The sequence below is a fragment of the Nycticebus coucang genome, chromosome 23 (genome assembly GCF_027406575.1).
Source record: "Nycticebus coucang isolate mNycCou1 chromosome 23, mNycCou1.pri, whole genome shotgun sequence".
NCBI lineage: Eukaryota > Metazoa > Chordata > Mammalia > Primates > Lorisidae > Nycticebus > Nycticebus coucang.
This window is the reverse complement of record NC_069802.1, coordinates 38,681,437-38,701,838: the sequence shown is the minus strand read 5'-3', so window position 1 is coordinate 38,701,838 and position 20,402 is coordinate 38,681,437. Positions and strand designations below refer to the sequence as shown.

The window sequence follows — 20,402 nt, the reverse complement described above, 5'->3', positions numbered from 1 at the left end:
CTCCCCAGCACCTCCCTGCCTTCTTCCCCCATGGACAGTGTGACTGACTGTTTCCCACACTTATGGATACAGCAGGGGTATGCAGGGCAGGGCCTGGCTGAAAGCATCTCATTCTCCTCCAGCAAGGGGCCCAAGGGTGGCCGTGACCCTCTGCCATGCCCTCCTCCCACCACCTCATTCTGCCTTGAACAGGAAGAACAAAGATGGCCAGAACCCAGCATGGGGAAACCCACAACGCCTAGCATCCAGTCAGAAATCCCCAGGCATGGTAAAGAAGCAGGAAGAACATCTGTAAGGAGAAAGGCCCTGACGGTCTGACCCTGTACACACATGCAGCAAAGACAGCACAGAGCATCGTGAAATTAAGTGGCAAGTAACACACAGGAAAGCTTAGTAAATAACAGGAAACTCACCTAAGTGTATACATCATAAATAGACATGAATGGCAATTACTACCAGTTATTCAAAAAAAATTTTGAGTGTATGAAAGTTGTTGAATCACACTCTTACTCAAAAGGTGTAACTAAAAACAAAATGAATTTTCCCCATTAGATGAGCAGTCATTTGACAAACCTGCGTTTGGGGTGTGATCTGTGCGATATGTTGCGCTATCGGGGAAGCAGCTTGGAAACATGTATCAGAGGAATTTCAGCTGTGCACAGCCTTGGGCCAGAGTCCATCTCTTGGATGTGTCAACAAGAATGTAGTGGCTTCCTGGAAGACCTCAGCCATGGCCTCCTAGCCCTACCTCACAGAACAGACCTCACCTGCTTTGTTTTCCTGAGTGGCATTAATCCCCACCTCAAGGTAGAGAGCTTATTTACCTGTTTATCTTTTATTAGAGGCATCTGCAAGGTACCTATTTATTACTGTATTCCACATTCAAATGTATGCTTCTCAAGTCAGAGACCGTCTGTCTATAGAGTGTCTGCTTATGCCAAGAACTCAATACATATTATAAGTGCAGGGATATTCGTTACAACATTGTTTATAAGACTCAAAAACTTGGAAGTGTGATGCTGCTATAGACCCAGATGTCCCCTCAAAATTCATGTTGGAGGCAGCGCTCGTAGCTCAGTGGGTAGGGCACCGACCACATACACCGAGGCTGATGGGTTCAAACTCGTCCTGGGCCTGCTAAAACAACAATGATAACTGCAACAAAAAAATAGCTGGGGGTTGTGATGGGCACCTGTAGTCCCATACACTTGGGAGGCTGAGGCAAGAGGATCGCTTAAGCCCAAGAGTTAGAGGTTACTGTGAGCTGTGTCACCACGGCACTCTACCCAGGGCAACAGCTTGAGACTCTGTCTCTAAAAAAAAAAAAATTCATGTTGCAGTTCTACCACCCCAAGGTATCAGGAGATGGGGGATTGGGGGTAGAGCCACATGAATGGGACCAGTGCTCTGATGAGAGGGACCCCAGAGAGCTCCCTTGCGTCAGCTGCCACATGAGGATATAGGGAGAAAACACCTGGAAGCCAAGGAGAGAGGCCTCAGGAGAAACCAGCCCTCCTCCTTGATCACAGACTTCCAACCTCCATAACTTTAAAAAATAAATTTCCATGGGGCGGCGCCTGTGGCTCAGTGAGTAGGGCACCGGCCCCATATGCCGAGGGTGGCGGGTTCAAACCCAGCCCCGGCCAAACTGCAACAAAAAAATAGCTGGGTGTTGTGGCGGGCGCCTGTAGTCCCAGCTGCTCGGGAGGCTGAGGCAAGAGAATCACATAAGCCCAAGAGCTGGAGGTTGCTGTGAGCTGTGTGATGCCACGGCACTCTACCGAGGGCAGTAAAGTGAGACTCTGTCTCTACAAAAAAAAAAAATAATAATAAAATAAATAAATAAATAAATAAATTTCCATTGTTTAATACACTTAGTCTTGGTATATTGTGCTACTGCCCATCTCAGACCCACCACTAGCTATGTGGGTCCCTTTCTGGGAAACGGAACCACACCCCACCAAAGGCCTAAAGTGGCTGATATTTGGGGATTCCCAGGCACAAAACCCAGCTCACCCCGTGTTTATCCCCCTTGACTCCCAACAAGGCTTTTCATGACTCGGTTGTGTGAATGTGCAGCAGAGGACAGTCTTCAGCATGCAGAAAGCAGCAAACCAGACATGCAGTGGGTGCAAGCCATGCCAGAGAGAACTCAGAGCAGTTTCCCTGCCTGGCAGACCAGGCTCCCATCACTACCTTTAAACAGATCTTCCTGGCATTTGCCCTGTCTCCTTTTGTAATAACGCTCTTCACTCTGGCCTCCCAAGACCAAGATGGAGGATGCCCCCCTGGTGGGATTGCAGGGGACACATGTCTGAGCCCATCTCCTGTCATGTGCACTGAAATTTGCACCTTCTGTGTGGAGAACCAGGGGGCAACCCAGGCAGGGTTTTCCTGAAGATGCTGGTCAGGCTCCCAGCAGCAGAACAGGGGTTAGCCAGGTACAACTAGACATGGGTCAAACGATGGTCACAAGGACACCTGCCCATGTGAGGGGCCCCTGGTCATGGGCCATCCACCAAGTGAACTACCCCATGAAGGCACATTGGTCTACTCTTCACAGCCCACCAAGGCACTAGGACCCCAACTTATCTAGGGGCTCCCAAAACAGAACTCAGTGGAAACAGACAGCACAGGAAATAGGGGGGAAATTTGTAAAAAGAAGGGAAATTTAGGAAACAGAGAGGACTCTAAGAAATCAAAAACATAAATGCAGACATTAAAAATGTAGTTGAAAATTTAGTTGAAGGGTTAGAAGATAAAATTAAGGAAATATCCCAGAGATTAGTGCAAAAGCCATAGAGAGAGTCAACAGAAGAGAAAGCACAGCCAGCCAGTGTGGGGAGTCGCAGTGGGGCTGGACAAGACAATCCTGGGCGGGGGGGGAGGCAGGACAGCAAGGAGGCCATGGGGAAATTTTCTGGAGCTAAGTGAGGCACCTGCAGGGTGGATGAAAGAAGACTCACGGTAAAGTCTTGAAATTTTGAAATTTCAGAATGCCAGGATCAAAGAGGAAACTGTAAAAGTCTCCAGAGAGAAAATACGGGTCATAGACAAAGTGCTAGAAGTCAGGGTGGCTTCAACTTTCCAACAGCAACATCAGAGATTGGAACAACAGACGGGAGCGGTGGCTCACACCTGTAGTTCCAGCACTCGGGGAGGCCCATAAGGAGATGACTTGAACCCAGAAGTTCAAGACCAGACTGCAGCCTGACAAGAGCGAGACCCCATCTCTACTAAAAATAGAAAAATTACCCAGGTGTGGCAGGCAGGCACCTATAGTCCCAGCTACTTGGAAGCTATGGCAGAAGGATCACTTTGAGCCCAGGAGTTCAAGGTTGCTGGGAGCTATTATGACGCCATGGCACTCTACCCAGGGCTAGAGTAGGACTCTGTCTCCAAGAGAGAAAAGAAAAAAAAAAAAAAGCTGAAACAACAACAACAACAAAACAAACAAACAACAACAACAAAAAAAACACAACAACAACAACAAAAAAGCTCCACAATGCTAAGGGAATTTTTTTTTTTTTAATTCAGATTGGGATTCTGCTGGGAAGAAATTCTTTGGAATATAGAATTTTATACCCAGCCTAACTATCAATTGTGCAGAAGAATAAAGGTGCAGGCTTTAGTTTCCATACATGCTTTCTCAGAAAGGGAGAGAGCGAGGAGACTCCAGGCCACTGCTGCTAATGGTCTAGGGAGTGCCCTGCTGTGTCCTGAGGGCTGCCCCAGGGAGGGGGACTGCAGCCCTGCCCATTGGGTGCCCGGGGAACTGTGATGAAGTCTGCTAGAGGATGTGTGGAGTCTCAGAGATAGTACATGGCAATTTAGGTCAACAGAATATTCACTACAGAACAAACAAAAGGGTTCATGAGAGAGAAACACAATCATGGCATACTGCTTGGCTCCAGGGACCAGTATTTATTTATTTATTTATTTATTTAAGACAGAGTCTCATTATGTCACCCTTGGTAGAGTGCCTTGGCGTCACAGTTCACAGCAACCTCAAACTCTTGGGCTTAAGAGATTCTCTTGCTTTAGACTCCCAAGTAGCTGGGACTACAGGCACCCGCTACAACACCCAGCTATTTGTTGTTGTTTTTGTTGTCATTATTGTTTAGCAGGCCTGGGCCGGTTCTAACCTGCCAGCTCAGGTGTATGTGGCTGGTGCCCTAACGGGCCGAGCCCTCGAACCAGTATTTACATGGTCAAAAGATAATAGCACCAGTTACTGACCCATAGAGGGAGTGCAGAGGCAGGTCTGTAAGTGTTAAATGCCCCTGAGCCATTAGAGGAAACAAACAAATGACAAAGATGCCTGAGATGGCCCTGTGGGGTAGTGAACACCAGGACACCTGAGTGGACCTTGAGAAACACTGTCTCAAGATCTGCATTCTCTTGTTCATTCTTAATTAAAATTATAACTGACTTTGTAAGTCACCAGTCTCAGTGGCACTTAACAAAACATCTTCAAGGCTGTCAATACAACTCCAAAGCCTGTGTCCACCCCAGGCCTTAGTTAGGGTGGATGGGGAGGATCCATGAGAGTTCCCACAGCTGGGAGGGACATCTGCACTTTCTTTGCATCTCATCACCAGAAAGATGAGATTCTTTCTAAATCTACAAAATGGACAGATTTTCCTGAAACATTCACCATTCGAAGATCTGTTGTTGTTTGTCCTTGAGACTAAAACACTTGCTAAGGGAAATTATCTTTGTTACAATGTTTATTGTTGAGCTATTTTAAACCATATTCATCTGGCCTGATTCTTCTCACCAACCTTGATGTTAACCTGGTGACTCCACACACTAGTCCTATTATACCAACAGCACTAAGGACTTTGCCCAGTCTCTTAAAATTAAAAATGGATTTGAAGGCAACCACTTGAAAAATATGTTAAAATCAAGTAATGAGGGCAGCGCCTATGGCTCAAGGAGTAGGGCGCCGGTTCCATATGCCAGAGGTGGCGGGTTCAAACCCAGCCCCGGCCAAAAACCAGAAAAAAAAAAAATCAAGTAATGAATGATTTTACAACAATGTAGCATCTCAATTTTCCATATCAATTCTATATTATTTTAATTCTCTACAATAGACACTCACTATTTTAACAATAGGTAAAAATACACTTTCAAGTTTCAAATAAAAATCACTTATATTAGGTATGTTTTTTTTTTTTCTTTTGCAGTTTTTGGCAGGGGCTGGGTTTGAACCCACCACTTCCAGCAGATGGGGCTGGCGCCCTACTCCTTTGAGCCATAGGGTGGCGCCTGTGGCTCAGTGAGTAGGGTGGCGGCCCCATATACTGAGGGTGGCGATTCAAACCCAGCCCTGGCTGAACTTTTGAACCCAGCAACCAAAAAATAGCCGGGCATTGTGGCAGGCGCCTGTAATCCCAGCTGCTCGGGAGGCTGAGGCAGGAGAATCGCGGAAGCCCAAGAGCTAGAGGTTGCTGTGAGTCCTGTGACATCATGGCACTCTACTGAAGGCGGTAAAGTGAGACTCTGTCTCTACAAAAAAAAAAAAAAAATCACTTATAAAAGTGGTTGCAAAGATCAAAATATTTTTGTATAGTAAGAAAACAGTGTTACACTAATCCTCCAGATCTAGATAACAGATGAGGACCAAAAGATGGGAAAGAAGCAGGGAGGATATAAACCAGTTCTGAGCCCCAGAATACCTGCAAGGGCTCAACTTGCTATGTCATCCTTGCCTCTGGCAATTAGAGCTAAACAATGTTTTAAAAGGGATTGCAGGCTCCAAAGCACTGCGAAAAAAATTTTTTTTGTCACAGTTTACAGCAATCTCCAGCTCCTGGGCTTAGGTGATTCCCTTGCCTCAGCCTCCTGAGTAGGTGGGACTATAGGCACCCACCACAATGCCTGACTATTTTTTTTGTTGTTGTTGCAGTTTGGCCGGGGGCCAGATTTGAACCCGCCACCCTCGGTATATGGGGCTGGTGCCCTACTCACTGAGCTACAGGCCACCTTTTTTTTTTTTTTTAAGACACAGTCTTGTTGTGCTGCCCAGCCTGGAGTGCTGTGGAGTCATCACAGCTCACAGCAACCTCAAACTCTTGGGCTCAACCCTTCTTCATGCCTCAGCCTCCCGTGTAGCTGAAACTACAGGCGCCCACCACCACACTCAGCTAGTGTTTTTATTTTTTTTAGTAGAGATGGGGGTCTCACTCTTGCTTAGGCTGGTCTGAAACTCCTAAGCTGAAGCAACCCTCTTGCCTCGGCCTCCTAGAATTCTGGGATTACAGGTATGAGCTACTGTGTCTGGCCCCTCCATGGAAGGATTTTTTTTTTTGAGACAGAGTTTTACTTTGTTGCCCTTGGTTAGAGTGCTCTGGCATCATAGCTCACAGCAACCTCAAACTCTTGGGCTTAAGTGATCCTCTTGCCACAACCTCCTGAGTAGATGGGACTACAGGCACCGTGCCACAACACCTGCCCCCCACCCCCTTTTTTTTCTTTTTAAAGATGAGGTCTCCCTCTGGCTCAGGCTGGTCTTGAACTCATGTGCTCAGGGAATCCACCCACCTCGGCCTCCCAGAGTGCTAGGATTACAGGAGTGAGCCACTGCACCCGGCCCCTATGGAAGGTTTTTAAAAGAAAATTTGGTGAGCTGGGCGCAGTGCAGTTCCCTGCCTTCCCTGGAGGTGTCTTTTCTGTTTTGTACACACAATGAAGAGCCCAGATACCTCCTTGCTCCCTGTCAACTCCTTTTGTGGTTTTGTAAACCTTTATCTGCTTGCTTGGGGCAGCTCTGGGGAGGGCCCTAGAGATGCCGAATGTGGTCAGAATGTGGAAGTGCTGTCCTGGCCCGCCGAGCCAGGCTCCAGGTGGAGTGTCTAATCTTGGCTTTCAAGATCAAGACAAATGGAGACAGAGGTGAGACGAAAATGCCAATTAAAGAACCCAAACAGAGCCAAGACGGTACAGCTGCCAGCTTGCATTTAGTCTGACACTCAGTGGCACCTACTTGCTACACAAATGGCTGGATTCCTCAGCCTCAGGCTGGGGCAGGGGTGGCAGTTGCTACCATGGGCATGTCATCTGGTAATAGGATGAGGCCGAGGTGTCACGGGCCCAGAAGAGGGGCCTATAAGTGCCTCAGGCAGTCCGAGGCTTAGCCCGGCACAGCAGGTCGAGGCCACTGGTTTCCTCGGAAATGTTAGGGCACAGACTGAGGCCCAGGAATGGCCAACAGTGCCAAGAGGACACATTGCCTCAGACTAAGGAGCACCAATACAGCCACAGGCTCCTAGAGCTCCTGGCCTCAGTCTGAGCAAGGTGCCCACACTCACACCCTGACCTACGAAGGACAGATAGAATGGGGCCGGGGTGGACCCCACCCTCCCTACCAGAAGGAAGCTAGAGGCCCTGGCCCCTGTGAGGAGTGAGAGGGGCCTCACTCACTGTGATTCAGGAGATTCAAGACATCTCCAGATGTCCCTGAGCAAGGATAATGCTGGCCACAGCAGACAATGTGGGGTCTGGAGAGACTCTGGGCCAGACGAGGCTTCTCTGTCCCCACCAGAGTCCATCCTCCCTGGCAGAAACAGGCTCCTCTGGGCAGGTCCTCTGTCGCCGCCAATAGCCAGGAGTTTCAGAAGGACCCTGCACTTAGCCAGAGCCGGCAGCCCACCATGGTGGAGGACAGGCTGCCGCCAGCACCTTTGTTCCCCTTGTCTGACCCCCACTTTAGAGTTGGGTTTGGGTTTTATACGGCCAAGTTCTCTGGACTTGATGTGCACTGTGCCGTTTTCATCCATTACCTGTTCCATTCAACGCCCATTATTAAATTCCCACTGTTCCTGGAGCCAGCCTGGTAGTGGCTGACGTTTTCAGAGAGTCTCATCCCCCGGGGGCTATTCAAACACATGCTTTAATCCCAACCAGAATTTCTCACCAAACGAAAAGGCAAGAAAATAAAGGACTTTATCAGCTGAAGTATATTATATCTATTTCATTCCCAAGATGGGACTAAAGCATTTGTAATTGAATGGAGCTTAATCAACCAAGAACATCTCTCCTGAAGAAAGGACCATCCTGTAGGGTTTCAGGAGGAAAACAAGTTTCTCTGAAGTGTCCTTGCAGCTGTGGAGAGGTTGGGGTAAGAGCTGTCTCTGCTGAGTGGCGTCTATGAAGTCTCCTGAACAAGTGTTGGTATTTTATCATCAAGTGTTTGCTGCCACCTGCCAAGGACAACCCCTGTTCTAAGGGGTGAGACAGGGAGGAAGGACACTGGTTTTGGGCTCAATTGTCTAGGGTTCTACACTCAAAAATCTAGATTTCCCACGTTGGATTTGAGTCAGCACTGCAAGCTCCTGCCAATGCCCTCCCCCAGTTAGAGGGTGACATGCCTGCCTTGGCCCTCATTTCCCTCTTCTAGCTCACAAGACCTCAGTGGAAGCCCTCTTGAGATTCCACAAAGGCATCTGCTAAACAGATGGAGTGTCCCTTAGCACTTCCCCATCTTCCTTCCCTGGCTGTGGATGTAATGCTAGAGGTGAAGCAGCCACTTTGAGACTGTGAGGAGCAGGCTGAGCCTGGAAGCACCAATGAGGATAAAGGTGGAAGCTGATGGCACCAAGTCCCTAGTGGCATTGCTGAGCAGTTGGGCAACCTCCTGGCACTGAGTCAACTGATTCAAGCTACTCTCCCTCCAGCTCTGCTCCTTGCAGCCCAGAACATCTTCCCCACGTGGAATTTGAGAGCTTCCTCTCTGATCTACTATGTCCCCCACAGTCCAGCTCAGCCTGCAGCTTCACTGTCCAGAGAACCTGGCCTTGCCAGTGTCCAGTGGAGCAAGAAGTGGCGGGATACCAGACTGCCTAGACCTGCCACAGCACAAGAGAGGCCCTGGTGAGCAGAGCTGGCTGAGCTCCAAACTGGGCACGAGCAGAGAGGGTGGGAGCAGGTGGGACCGTGGCCTGGGACAGGGCAGGACATGGCCTTGCCCTTGGTGTATAGCCCCTGGGTGGACACCTGAAGTCAGGACAGGACCCTGGCTGCCAGGCAGCCTCCATGGTCCTGATCTGAGGTCTTAGAAGGTACAGTGAGGAAGGAGCTCAGATGGAGAGAGCTACACCCCAAGTTGGTGTCCCTGGGGGGGAGGAGGCACTGGAAATAGCCACAGTGTGTCTGAGGGAGGGGCTTTCCCAACTAGGCTCTTTGCTCTGGTGGCCTTTGGTTACAGAGGGAGATTCTCCTCCACATCCCACATATATCAAGTGGACACTGGCAGTCTTCATGCCTTTGGGGATGGACAGCTCAAAGCCTACCACCCATGGGGGTGTGGAGAGGTTCCCTGACCACAGGCAGCCCCCCAGGCTCTGTTTAAGGGGGGTCCTGCCTACCTGCCTGACTTGTTCGTGAGACACATCTCCATTGTCCACCCTGGCCTAGGCAGTAATGACCCTCTTCTCACCCTGGAACCCTGACTATGTCTACAGAGTGCTTTCTTCCCCCTTCCCCCATTTATTTCCTCCCTCCCCACAGGTAGACCAGTACCCTACCTCTCAGTGGGGTTCAGACTGGCCTGTCCACACTGGCCAAGCCATCAGAGTCACAGAGGCCTGCTTGGTTGAGGCAGGGGTGGGGGTGTGAAAGTGAGGAGGCTGGGCTGGGGCAGGCACTGTGGGGAGACTGTGCATAGTGGTTCCTGCTGCATGCAGTCCTCCATGCTCTCTCCTCCCTCTTGCACCCTCAGCCACCACCCCTGGGATCCAAGTGTGTTCTGGGCAGAGAGTGTCACTGAGAATGGTGAGTGAGCACTGAGCTGGTCATTCAAGCCACCATAACCACCTCTGCCTGATACAATCAGTCTCCCCACAACCATGCATGTTCCCTGTAGGGCACAATACCATGTCCTGGCCCCAGGGAGACCCCCTGAGGACCCCGCACCCCAAATCCCTGTAGATGTGCCTGGCCCAGGTTGAGGCTACCTTACCACAAAGGGGCCACAGGCAAGCTTCCTACACCGAGGGCAGTCAGCAGTCTGCAGCAGCCTGAACAGGCTGAACACTAACATAGGCTTATTTATACCTGGGGATGGCCCCAAACCTGCTAAAGCTTTGAGGGCACTCTCTTGGTGAGAAGAATGAATTTACTAACAGCTGGACAATTTCTTGCACAATTTGGCCCCAAGAGTATCCTCTCCACCCCCGGCCCTGCCTGTGTCCACACCCAGGGGTCCCCACACACAGTGGGCCCACAACACACAACTGCTAAGTCAGAGGGATAATGGCCCTGTCTGGCGTGTGCATGGCAGGTGCTAGAAGGTGCCTTCCAGGGCCAGGGGCTGTTGTCCAGGCAGCAGCTGTGAAGGTGGATGGATAGGCTCACCCTCCCAAGGCCCTGCAAGGCCCAAGCTACCAGCACAGGGCAGGGCTGTCCCTGGCATGGCAGAACTAGCAATATAGATGCCGGAAGCCTGCCTGTCCTGCCCTAGTGAGGCCCATGGCCCCAGCTGGCCACCTTCTCATATCCCTGGACCCTGCAGCTGGGAACCCAGAGGTTATGTGAGTGACCCCTGAGGCAGCTGTGTGGGTGCAGACGGGACAGGGACCAGGTGGGGGTCACAGCACGTGAGGACCTGGAAGTCTGGCTAGGCTCTGAGGGCCACGGCCCACAGACCAAGCAGGAAGGACTGAGCCCTGAATGGGGCACAGTCGAAAAATCAGAGGGGGAGGACAGACAGAGTTAAGGTCCAGAGCCTCTGCACCCGTCTGGCCACTCATCCTACCTTGGAATAGGTCCAAAGGCTATCTGGGGGAAGGCCACAGGCCCTAAGTCCCGGCTGCTGCTCCTGGCACCTTCTCTTCTGGTGCATTGAACCCCCAGATCCTCACCCTGCTCCCTGGTTACCAGTGTGTATGTGTGGGGGGCTCAGCAGGCAACAGAGCCAGGGCCCCTCAGGGAGGCTGCAGAAACTGGGCAGGGTGCAGGCGTCCACACTGGATTCCCAGAACTCCTGGCCACCCCAGCTGGCACCCTGAGCTCCTCCCTGAACAGGCTGTCCCTGAATTCCAGCCCATCACTGCCATTGCTTCAGCTCAGAGCCCTGCTTCCTGGCTCCTCCCCGGTCTCAGTTGAGGCTCTGCCCTGCCATGTGAGGGTCCTGCTAGGCAAAGGTGGAGGCTCGAAGAGACAGCATCCCCCAAGGCCCCGCTCCTGCACCAGGCCACCCAAGCCCCAGACTGGCCACCTAGGAACCAGATATGCCCTGTCTGCTCCATGTGGGAATCCTGCATCTCCAGCACAGTCAGAAGACAGGATCTGTGGTCAGTGAGCTGGATGCTGCCCTAAGCACAGCAAGTCCCATCCCCTGAAAGGCAGCTCCTCCGCCGCCAAAGCCTTCCTTGCCTGCTTCTGTGAGTCTTTCCCTGTGCACATGTGTGCGTGCGGATGTGTGGGTGCTATCTGTGTGCTGCCTGATGCTACGTTCCTGCTGTTTTGACTTCAGTCGTCTCTGTCTCTTTCTCCTGTCTCCTTCTCCCCACTCTGCTGAACACTTGCTCAGTTTTCACCTCTGTCTATTCCTTGCTGAGCACATTTCTGCCTCTCTGTTTCTCTCCATCTCTGTTTCTGGGCTGTTATTTTCCTTTCCTAGCTCTACCTCCAACTGGTTTCTCATTACCCTCTCCCTGGCCTCTTTCCTGCCCCTTTGCCTGCCAGTTTCTTCCCTCTGGCCCACACTAATTCTGAGATGGCAAGAGTGACTTGGCTGGTGCGGAGCAGAGCTGGGGGCAGGAATAGTCTCTAGCAGTGGCGCTGGGTCTCACACAGCCATGAGCTCCACCAAGCAAACCTGGGGGGGATTTGGCCATGTTTGGCTGCAGAGACTCTGAGGCCCACCAGCTACCCCCCTCTGTCACGATGTCCCCAGTGCCTGCCCATCACCAGTGCAGAGGAAACTTTGGGATGACAAGAAACAAAGAGGGAATTCAGGCTGGCAATTACCCTGCTAATTTCAGCCATGCAGACAGACAAAGCAGATATTTCAGTTTTCTTAAAAACCCACCTCAGAGCCTGAATTAGCCACCTGATTAATTGTCTGTAACAGCCTGGGATGCCCTGGGTGGAACCTGGTCCCGCCCGGTAAAGATGCTGGCTCATACAGAAAACATGTTGGTGATGTAATCATTATAATTAGCCGTAACCTTGACCAAGAAGTCTGTGGCCCTGGGCCAGGCTCAAACGTCTTTTCATTTAATTTATGTTGAGCAAAAGCACAGACATCCTCCAGGAGACAGCTGCGTGTGTGCGCCTCCTGGGTGTGGTGGAGTCCCCCCATCTGCCTGGGGCCCTGGCACTATGCCCAGCCTACTCCCCACTCTGGACAAAAACTCCCAGGCTCACAGAACCAGGTCAGATGTTCCCCACAGAGGCCACCCTGATGGCAGAGTCAGGTGCTGGCTGCAGGCTCCCTTCCTGGGTGCTCTGGGAGCTGATGCTGACCCAGGGGAGCTGCCCAGAACAGCCCCCAAGTCCTACAGGCCTAAGTTCTTTGGGACACATCTGTGCCACTGTGGACCTGCCCCTGAGCCCATTGGGCCACCCATCTCTAGGCCAGGGACTCACTGTCCATGACTGCTCCCAGTCCTAGGCCACAAAGATGGCTGTGGGCCAAGAGGAGACAGGGTTCCCTTCAAATAGCAGTTGGGAGGTTGGAAGGGGCCCTGCTCCTGAAGTGCACACACAACAGGCTGAACTGCCTCCTTGGGGGACAGCAGGTCACACAGCTGTTCTTCCTCCTGCCTCCTGTGCACAGTGTTGCCCAACCGGGTGAAGCCCACGAGGTCCTCACCTGTGTCCCAGGCCTGCCTGCCCCCACCCTGGTTCCTGATGCAAAGGCCTGCACCTCCTATATGCCCGGCACCCTCCCCACCTGCCTAGTCCTTCCTGACCCCCTCCACACCAAATGCTGGATCAGGATGCTGCCAGACACAGTTGCACCCTGACCCGGGGCTCCTTTGGAGGGGGTTCAGGTGTGTTTACAAAGGCCGTGTGGGATCTGCAGGGGGCTCTATGTGTGTGCTGTGCAGTGTGCAGGCTGAGCAGTAGCTGGGCCTGCCTGTTAGGTGGTCCATCCCCACCTCCCAAACCCATGCCCACTCCCTACCTCCCAGGGCCTGCTTCATCACAAACTCCATGACGGTGGCTCAGGTTCCTCAGTGACTCGTCCAAGGCTCAGAACTCACATTCAAGTATGGCCAGGGGTCCTCCTCCTGGGGGAGAACAAGATGGTCACCAGTCACCCTGACCAGGCCTGAGCTTCTTTCTACACCTTCCTGACCTTCGCCGGAGCCACAGTCTGGGCTGCAGGGACCACCATTCGTTCCCTGCCCCAACACTTTGCAGGTTGGACCCCCCCCCACTGGGAAGGGTACCTCGAGTGCCCTACTTTGGGGGGCGTCCCCACAACACACCAGCGTGCTCAGGCTCCAGGCCCCCAGCCAGCCCACAAAGTGGTCTCCACATTACCTCAGGGGTTCTGAAGCTAGCCTTCAGCAGTCTGCAGGGGGAGCGCTCCCCGTATGGGGACATAGCTCAGAGGAATCCAGAGAAGTCTCATGCCAGCCTGAGTTAAGCGGGGGCGGGGCCCAGGGGGCATTTGAAGGTGACTGCTCTGAAGAGGCCAAGACGGGGAGAAGGCTTAAGGTGATAGATCATTGAGTGGGTGCCCCCCAGGGATGGTCCTGAGGCTTCTGATACTAGGGGCCAGCCTTCACCCTGAGGAGACCCCAGTGCCCTCTGCCCCCAGTAAAAGGGATGAGAGTGGAGAAACCCCAAGGACTCAGCCCGCAGGGAACAAAGGCAGGCAGACCACCCGACACCTGCGCCTGCTGGGTGGGATGCTCCAGGCCCCAGGGCTCCTCCCAGGCAGTGGGCACTCTGGGGGATACTTCCTGTAAAATTACAGCAGTCTCAGTGGACCCCCTTTGTGGGGTCTCTCCTGTCAGGATAACTTGGGTCCCTGGAAAGACTGTTTTACTGCTTTTTCCTCTGCAGAGGACAGAGATCCTCATGGCTGGGGAATGTGGGGACAGGCAGTGCCCCTTAGAGCACTGATGCACAGGGGTGCCCTTGCTGCACCAAGCAGACTCTCCAAACTTCTCCCCTGGCTTTTAAGCGGGAGGGGCACGGCAGGGCCCAGCGCAGAGCGGCTCCAGTGTTGCGGGAGTTCCTGCAAGGACGGACACTCCAGCGCTTCCACCCACGCCCTGGCCAGCTAGGGTTCCAGCGGCTACCGCACCCCTTAGCTTTGCGGGCGAGCCGGCTCTGCCTAGTGGCCCTCACAAGAGCGCGCCAGGAGAGAGGAAAGAAGGAAGAGGACGAGGGAGGAGACCGGGAGACTGGTGCTGGGGAGGAGCGAGAAAGACGCAGGTGCGGGGCCAGGACCGCCGGGGCCGCTTCAGCACCACGCCGGTGGACAGCGCCAGCCACAGGCTCACCCCGCGAGCCGGGAAGCCGGAGCAGGGGCGCCGGGGTGCAGGGATACTGGGGCAAGGGAAGGGCACAAGGGCGCCGGGACCGGGAAGGGGGCGCAGGGGCACCCGGGCCGCGCAAGAGGAGCAGGCGGCACAGGGGCCGGGAAGGGGAGAGGGAAAATGAGACAGAAGAGCAGGCTGTGCCCAGGGGCATCGGTTACCTTTCCAGGGCCAGGCGCGCGGTCAGTGGCAGGGAGCGCTCGGGGCGGCCGGGTCCATGTGGCTAGGAGCGAACTGCGGCGGCGGCTGAAGGGCACCGCGGGGAGGGCGCGTCACACGGAGGTGCTTCCCGCCCCCAGCCCGCGCCAGCGCCGGGCGTGACGAGGAGGGCGGGGGAAGGGAGCATCAAGGGGCGGGGCCGTGGACACCAGCTGGGTGGGCCTGGAGCCGCGGGACCGCGCGCGTCTCCCCGAACCTGCCCCGGGCAACGCTGCGGGCCTTCGGGAGCCGTCTCCGAGCCAGTGCGAGACCCCGGCCGGCCCTTCAACTCGGAATCCCACTGCCATCCCCTCCAACCCTGCGGGGAGCCTTGTGGGCGCTGGGCCCCGCACGTGCAAAACCGCGAGTCGGAAGAGTCCTCGCTAGCCCAGGAAGGGGGCGGGGGTCGCCGTGCCCCCCATCTGGCTGGGCCCGGGCGCCTCCAGCTGCTTCGGGCACCCCGGGGTGGAAAAAGGGCGTTCCCAGACCCTAAGCCCGTCCCCCCGCCCAGCCCCTCGAGGGACGAGACCCGCACACCGAGCCAGGGCTATCTTTCAGTGTAATAAAGTCACCGAGAAAAGGAGACACGCTGAATTTCAATTTAGGGGACAAAAGCCCCCCGGGGATGTTTGGGGGCCTGGGCGGCTGCAGCTGAGGCGGGCCGGCAGAGGCGGCAGAGGAGGCGGTGTCTGGGCTGCGCAAGGCAGGAGCCAGTACGGACGCCGGAAGGTCACTGCGGGCCGGGCTGGGGGGGGCCGTCGCCGCAGCCCTCCTGCGAGGCCGCCCCCTCCCCGAGCCATCCGGATTTCCTCTGCAGAGGCTGCTCCGCGGGAGGGCGAGGTGGCTGCACCGGTCGGCCTGCGGGTCACTGCTCTGCAGTTGCTGCACCACGTCTGGCTGTGGGGAGGGGCCAACGGCTCAACAAGGGTTGGGGGCTCACCTGGACCTCCTAGAGCTGTTCAGGCTTAAAACTGCTGCTTGAGGTACTCGCCCAGGAACGGAGAATCCTGGCCACTGCATTAACTGACCACCATCTCCTTCTGCTGAGTCATACCACTGTGAGAGAGGTGGCCTGGAACTGCCTGCCCAGTGGGAAGGGACCACAGGCCCTCAGCCATGGGCCATCCAGAGGTCTGTACCTGTGGCAGGGACAGGTGCCTAGGCAAGCGGCCACTGCAGGGCCACCTGGTCTAGTCCAGGGGGAGGCACCTCAGCCCTGGAGTGCCCAGAGGAAGCCTCAGGTCCTAGGGAATAGCTATCAGCAGGTTGCAGAGCAGGCTAATGACCCAGGGTGTTCTGTGGGCCTGGAGGCCTTGGATGTGCCTGTCCAGGTTTTCACAGAGATGTGGAGGAGGTGGACAGGATAGACAGCCCTGGTTGATCCATCATGGCTGGACGGATCCCTGACTCTGAGTTCAGATGTGTCCACAGCAGTAGGAATGTCCATGGACCTAACGAGGCCATGGTGCCATCAGCAGGTAGAGAAAAGTCCAGTGTCCAGGACCCAGCTGGCTAGAGGTCATGACACCTGTGAGTTTATCCCTGAGGGAGGTGCTACTCCAGCTGAATGGCTGGCAGTGCTTCAGATGCTGTCCTGGAATCCTAGAAAGTGCTGTGGCTGCTGGCCAGACTCACCCTGCCTCACTCAGGCCCCCCTAGTGGGCTAGGCCCAGGTGCTCCTATTCCGGGGGCAGGCCTGACACCTTCACACCAGTGTCTCTTCTCCACCTGCCTCCAGGATTGGACTTGGGGATGGAGAGAGCATCTCACCCAGCAGTTACCTTGAGTCATCTCCAAGCCTTTCAGCCCAACACCAGAGGCCACTTCTGCTGACCTTCATGTGACAGACTCCCTGGCTGCAGATCAGAGGGGACCCTTCTCTGTGAATGACACTGCCAGGCCTTCAGGCCAGTCAAGGATGTCTGGCTCCAGGTGACTATCCACGCTGCCCCTACCTCTGAGACCCCCACCCTCCAGAAGCCTCTCAGGAGCTAGGACTAGCACAGAGACCCAAGAAAAACCCCAGCCCCCAGAAGCCCTACCTTGAGCCTGCCCCTGGGCTGAAGCAGGTGCAGGGATGTCTGGCAGGAGCCCTGTGGAGGGGCTCAGGACCTAAGGTGGCCACAGCACTCTGTTCCCACCTGAGCTCACCTCAAGTTGGTCTGAGCCTTGCAGTCAACAGGGCAGCTCTAAGGGCAGCACCATGACTATGGGGACATGGCCCTGAGGACATTGAGCCCCACCAGGGCCCATGGCTTGGCTGGGCGACTGTTGACCAGGGCTGGAAACACCTCCAGGGACAGGTCCTGAGTCACCTGCTGCCCAGGCCAGCACCCTCCAGCTGCAGAGGTGAGGGAAGGGGTAAGAGGGGGGCTGGGGAAGGGGGAAAGGAAGGGACAGGGAAGAGGGAGGGAAAGGAGAGGAGGGGCAAGGAGTGAGGGGTGGTTGAGCAGGTTGTGTAGGCAGGGTGGTCTCTCTGAGTCCCAGGCAAGAACCCCAGGGACAGGGGAGTCCAGGTGGAGCCACCAAAGATCACTAAGAGGCTGAGCCCTCTGCCTTTCGGGACCCTGTGAATGACTAACAGGTGGTGTACACAGGCCACTGGGTACCTTGAAGAGTCTTAGAGCCACAGTGGATGCTCTGAGGTAATGTCCCTAAGCTCACAGGACCCAGGCCACCCCATTCCTGTGCCCCTCAGGACGTCTGTGGATGCTCCCCAAGCTCCCCCATACGCCCAGACAGATCTGTCAAGAGCCAAGTCCCCCACATAAAGGCCTTTGCCTCATCCCTTGCTGTTCCTTGTGCCAAGACTGTGCCACCTGGGGCCAGCCAGCACCTGTGGAAAAAAGAGTGGACGGTGACAACTGCCCCCAAACCAGCCTATACATGTCTGTGTCGGGTGTGTGAGCACTGACCTGCCTTCCTAGGCTGCTCGTGCAGTCCCCACAGGCCCCATGCTCCACTTGAGGTGCACACCCACATTTACATGTAGCCCAGTGCCCTTGGGCAGAGGACACAGACTGTGGTCCCTCTGTACAAGGGACATCACTCAGCCTCAGAAAGGGGTGACACTCTGACCTAGGTGGCAGCATGGATGAAAGAGCCAGATGCCACAGGCCATGTTTTGCGTGATTCTGCTCAGCTGAAATGTCCAGGCAGACCACATGGACAGGCGAGACAGGGTACGGCATGGGGTCCCCTGAGGCGATGACATGTTCTGGAACTAGAGCGGTGGCTGCACCCCGTGCCCCTGAGATGCACACTAGAAAATGGTCCATTTTACGCTGTGCGACTTTCATTTCAATAAAAAGAAAATACAGGCTCAGCGCCTGTAGCTCAAGCAGCTAGGGCACCAGCCATAAACACTGGAGCTGGTGGGTTCGAATCCAGCCCGGGCCTGCCAAACAACAATGACAACTACAACCAAAAAACAGCTGGGCATTGTGGCGGGCGCCTGTAGTTCCAGCTACTTGGGAGGCTGAGGCAAGAGAATCACTTGAGCTCAAGAGTTTGAGGTTGCTGTAAGCTGTGACTCCATGGCACTCTACCCAGGGCAACAGCTTGAGACTGTCTCAAAAAAAAAAAAAAAAAAAAAAAGAAAGAAAGAAAGAGGGCGGCGCCTGTGGCCGGCCCCATATACCGAGGGTGACGGGTTCAAACCCGGCCTCGGCCAAACTGCAACCAAAAAATAGCCGGGCGTTGTGTCGGGCGCCTGTAGTCCCAGCTACTCGGGAGGCTGAGGCAAGAGAATCGCTTAAGCCCTGGAGTTGGAGGTTGCTGTGAGCTGTGTGAGGCCACGGCACTCTACCGAGGGCCATAAAGTGAGACTCTGTCTCTACAAAAAAAAAGAAAGAAAGAAAGGAAAAAATACAATCCCATTAGGGGCTCTACCAGGAAACCACATTCTGAGCTGTGCCAGCTGAAATGAAAAAAGGTACGTCTTCAACAATCAACAAAGTGAGTGGCCATGATGATAGCTGCCGAAACTGCCAGATGCCCACGAGGAAGTTTTGCCCAGGCCCCTTCCCTGTGTGTACAGGAGGAGGTGCCACCACCGAGAAGGCTGCCCTGGCAGGTGGTGTGGTCTTAGGGAGTCCCTGCATGGTTGCCTTCCCAGCAGGGGACCTCTATGGGCTGAGCTGCCCCCACGTCCTCTGACCACATCACTGCCTCCACAAGTGGATTGGCCACAGCTGTCTGCCAAAGCAGGAGGCCTGATGGGTCTGTCCACTCTGCCCCTCGGTTCCAGCTAGTGCCTGTCCCCTCTGCTCCTGGTGCCCACAGGCCTGGTCCTGAGTGTCTTCAGCTCTACCCTGGCTGGGCAGGGGGCCAGAATGGCCCAGCACCTGAAGGGGCACACAGAGGCCAAGGACATAGCAGGGCAGCCACTGCCCCCCATAAAATCCCCCAACACAGGATGCCACAGCCTCTTCATTATGAGGGAAAGGCAGCTCAGCCACTGCTGTCTGCACCACACGCCCAGCTCACATCACTCATAGACTGACCAATACCATCTCTGTCCTCATGGCAGGAGGGCAGCAGAGGAGCAAACCCTGTGGCCACACTTCAGACTCCCTTCCCTCTTCCCCGCCACTGTTCCCCATGGCCTGTCCCTGAGTCACCTATGTGCCTGGTCCTCTTAGCCGAGCCCTTCCTGCCCTCTAGCAGGAAGCCCCCAGCAATGGCCTTTTGCTGCACGGCTGGGAGGGGGTGGCCCTGGGACAAGGGCAGGATGACCAAAGAAGCCAAATGGGGCCCAGAGCATGGTCAGCTGGGGTGGAGGTGGCCAAGCCCCAGACTGAGCTGCATGGACAGTGTCTGGGATGGGGCACTGTGGTGCAAGTTGTGTTCTATGAGCCAGAGCTCACGTCCTTACTGCGTCCTCTGCTGTTTTTCACAATGTTGCAAACCCCTCAAAATGGCACTGGGCTAGACAGCTAGGTCCTGGGGAAGGGCTGCAAAGCAGGGATCTCTGGGATCTGCCCACAACTTCTAGATGTCTGAAATGACTCTAATGATGGATGGGCAGTCTCTCCTGGCCCGGGGATGTCCTGACCCCATGCAGGCTCCTATCAGGTGGGGTGGGTATGGACAGTGCCCCTGAGCAGCAGCACAGAGCAGAGAACAGAGATGGCACCGCCCACCAGAGCTGAGTCCGAGCTGTCCATCCCAGCCAGAGTCTTGTATGGGGCCCAGCATGAGTGGGTGGGTGCCAGGAGGTATTTACCAAGCAAACGAGTATTTCCCACAAATGGGCATTTGATAGGGATTAGGCAGGAACAGAATTGAAAGTTGTTTTCTGTGCTGGAGCCACAGACATAGGTTTTAGACCTGCCACCATTGAAGGCCCCACCCTGAGGCCATGTGAAGGGGTCTACGGGTCCCTGAGATGGGGAGGCAAGAGACCACCTCCCAAAGAGTTTCCAGAATCACCCAACTGGCTCCAGCAGGAATGGAAGGAGCACTGGGAGATTGGGGAGGAGCACTTGGGGTTGGAACACTTGGGAGGAGTGCTTGAGGAGGAGCCCCTGGAGAGTAGCATCTGGGGTTGGTGCACCTGAGGGGGAGCTCCTGGGAGGACAAGTAGGTGCTTCATCAAGGTTAAGCATGTGTGGCTGCATGAGTAGGCCTTCACTGATTGGGGACACTTGGGCACACTTTCTCAAGATGCCAAATTTAATACCCAGCCAGGGCCCCCTG

General features: G+C 54.7%; 1 protein-coding gene across 2 annotated transcripts in view; it reads right to left on the bottom strand.

Annotated features, from left to right (window-relative positions):
• CPLX1 (complexin 1) overlaps nucleotides 1-15,661 on the bottom strand; it is a 29,470-nt gene extending 13,809 nt beyond the window's left edge. Inside the window, exons 1-3 of one of the 2 annotated variants that reach the window (XM_053577702.1) lie at nucleotides 15,643-15,661; nucleotides 14,666-14,750; nucleotides 13,136-13,241 (exon numbers count right to left, since the gene is read on the bottom strand). In XM_053577702.1, the coding sequence (XP_053433677.1) occupies nucleotides 13,136-13,166 (31 nt within the window). In that variant the 5' untranslated portion in view covers nucleotides 13,167-13,241; nucleotides 14,666-14,750; nucleotides 15,643-15,661. Of the gene's footprint in view, nucleotides 1-13,135; nucleotides 13,242-14,665; nucleotides 15,237-15,642 lie in introns of those variants that run through there. The other variant, XM_053577701.1, reaches the window with a different exon arrangement.
• Between the last annotated feature and the right edge of the window lie 4,741 nt (nucleotides 15,662-20,402).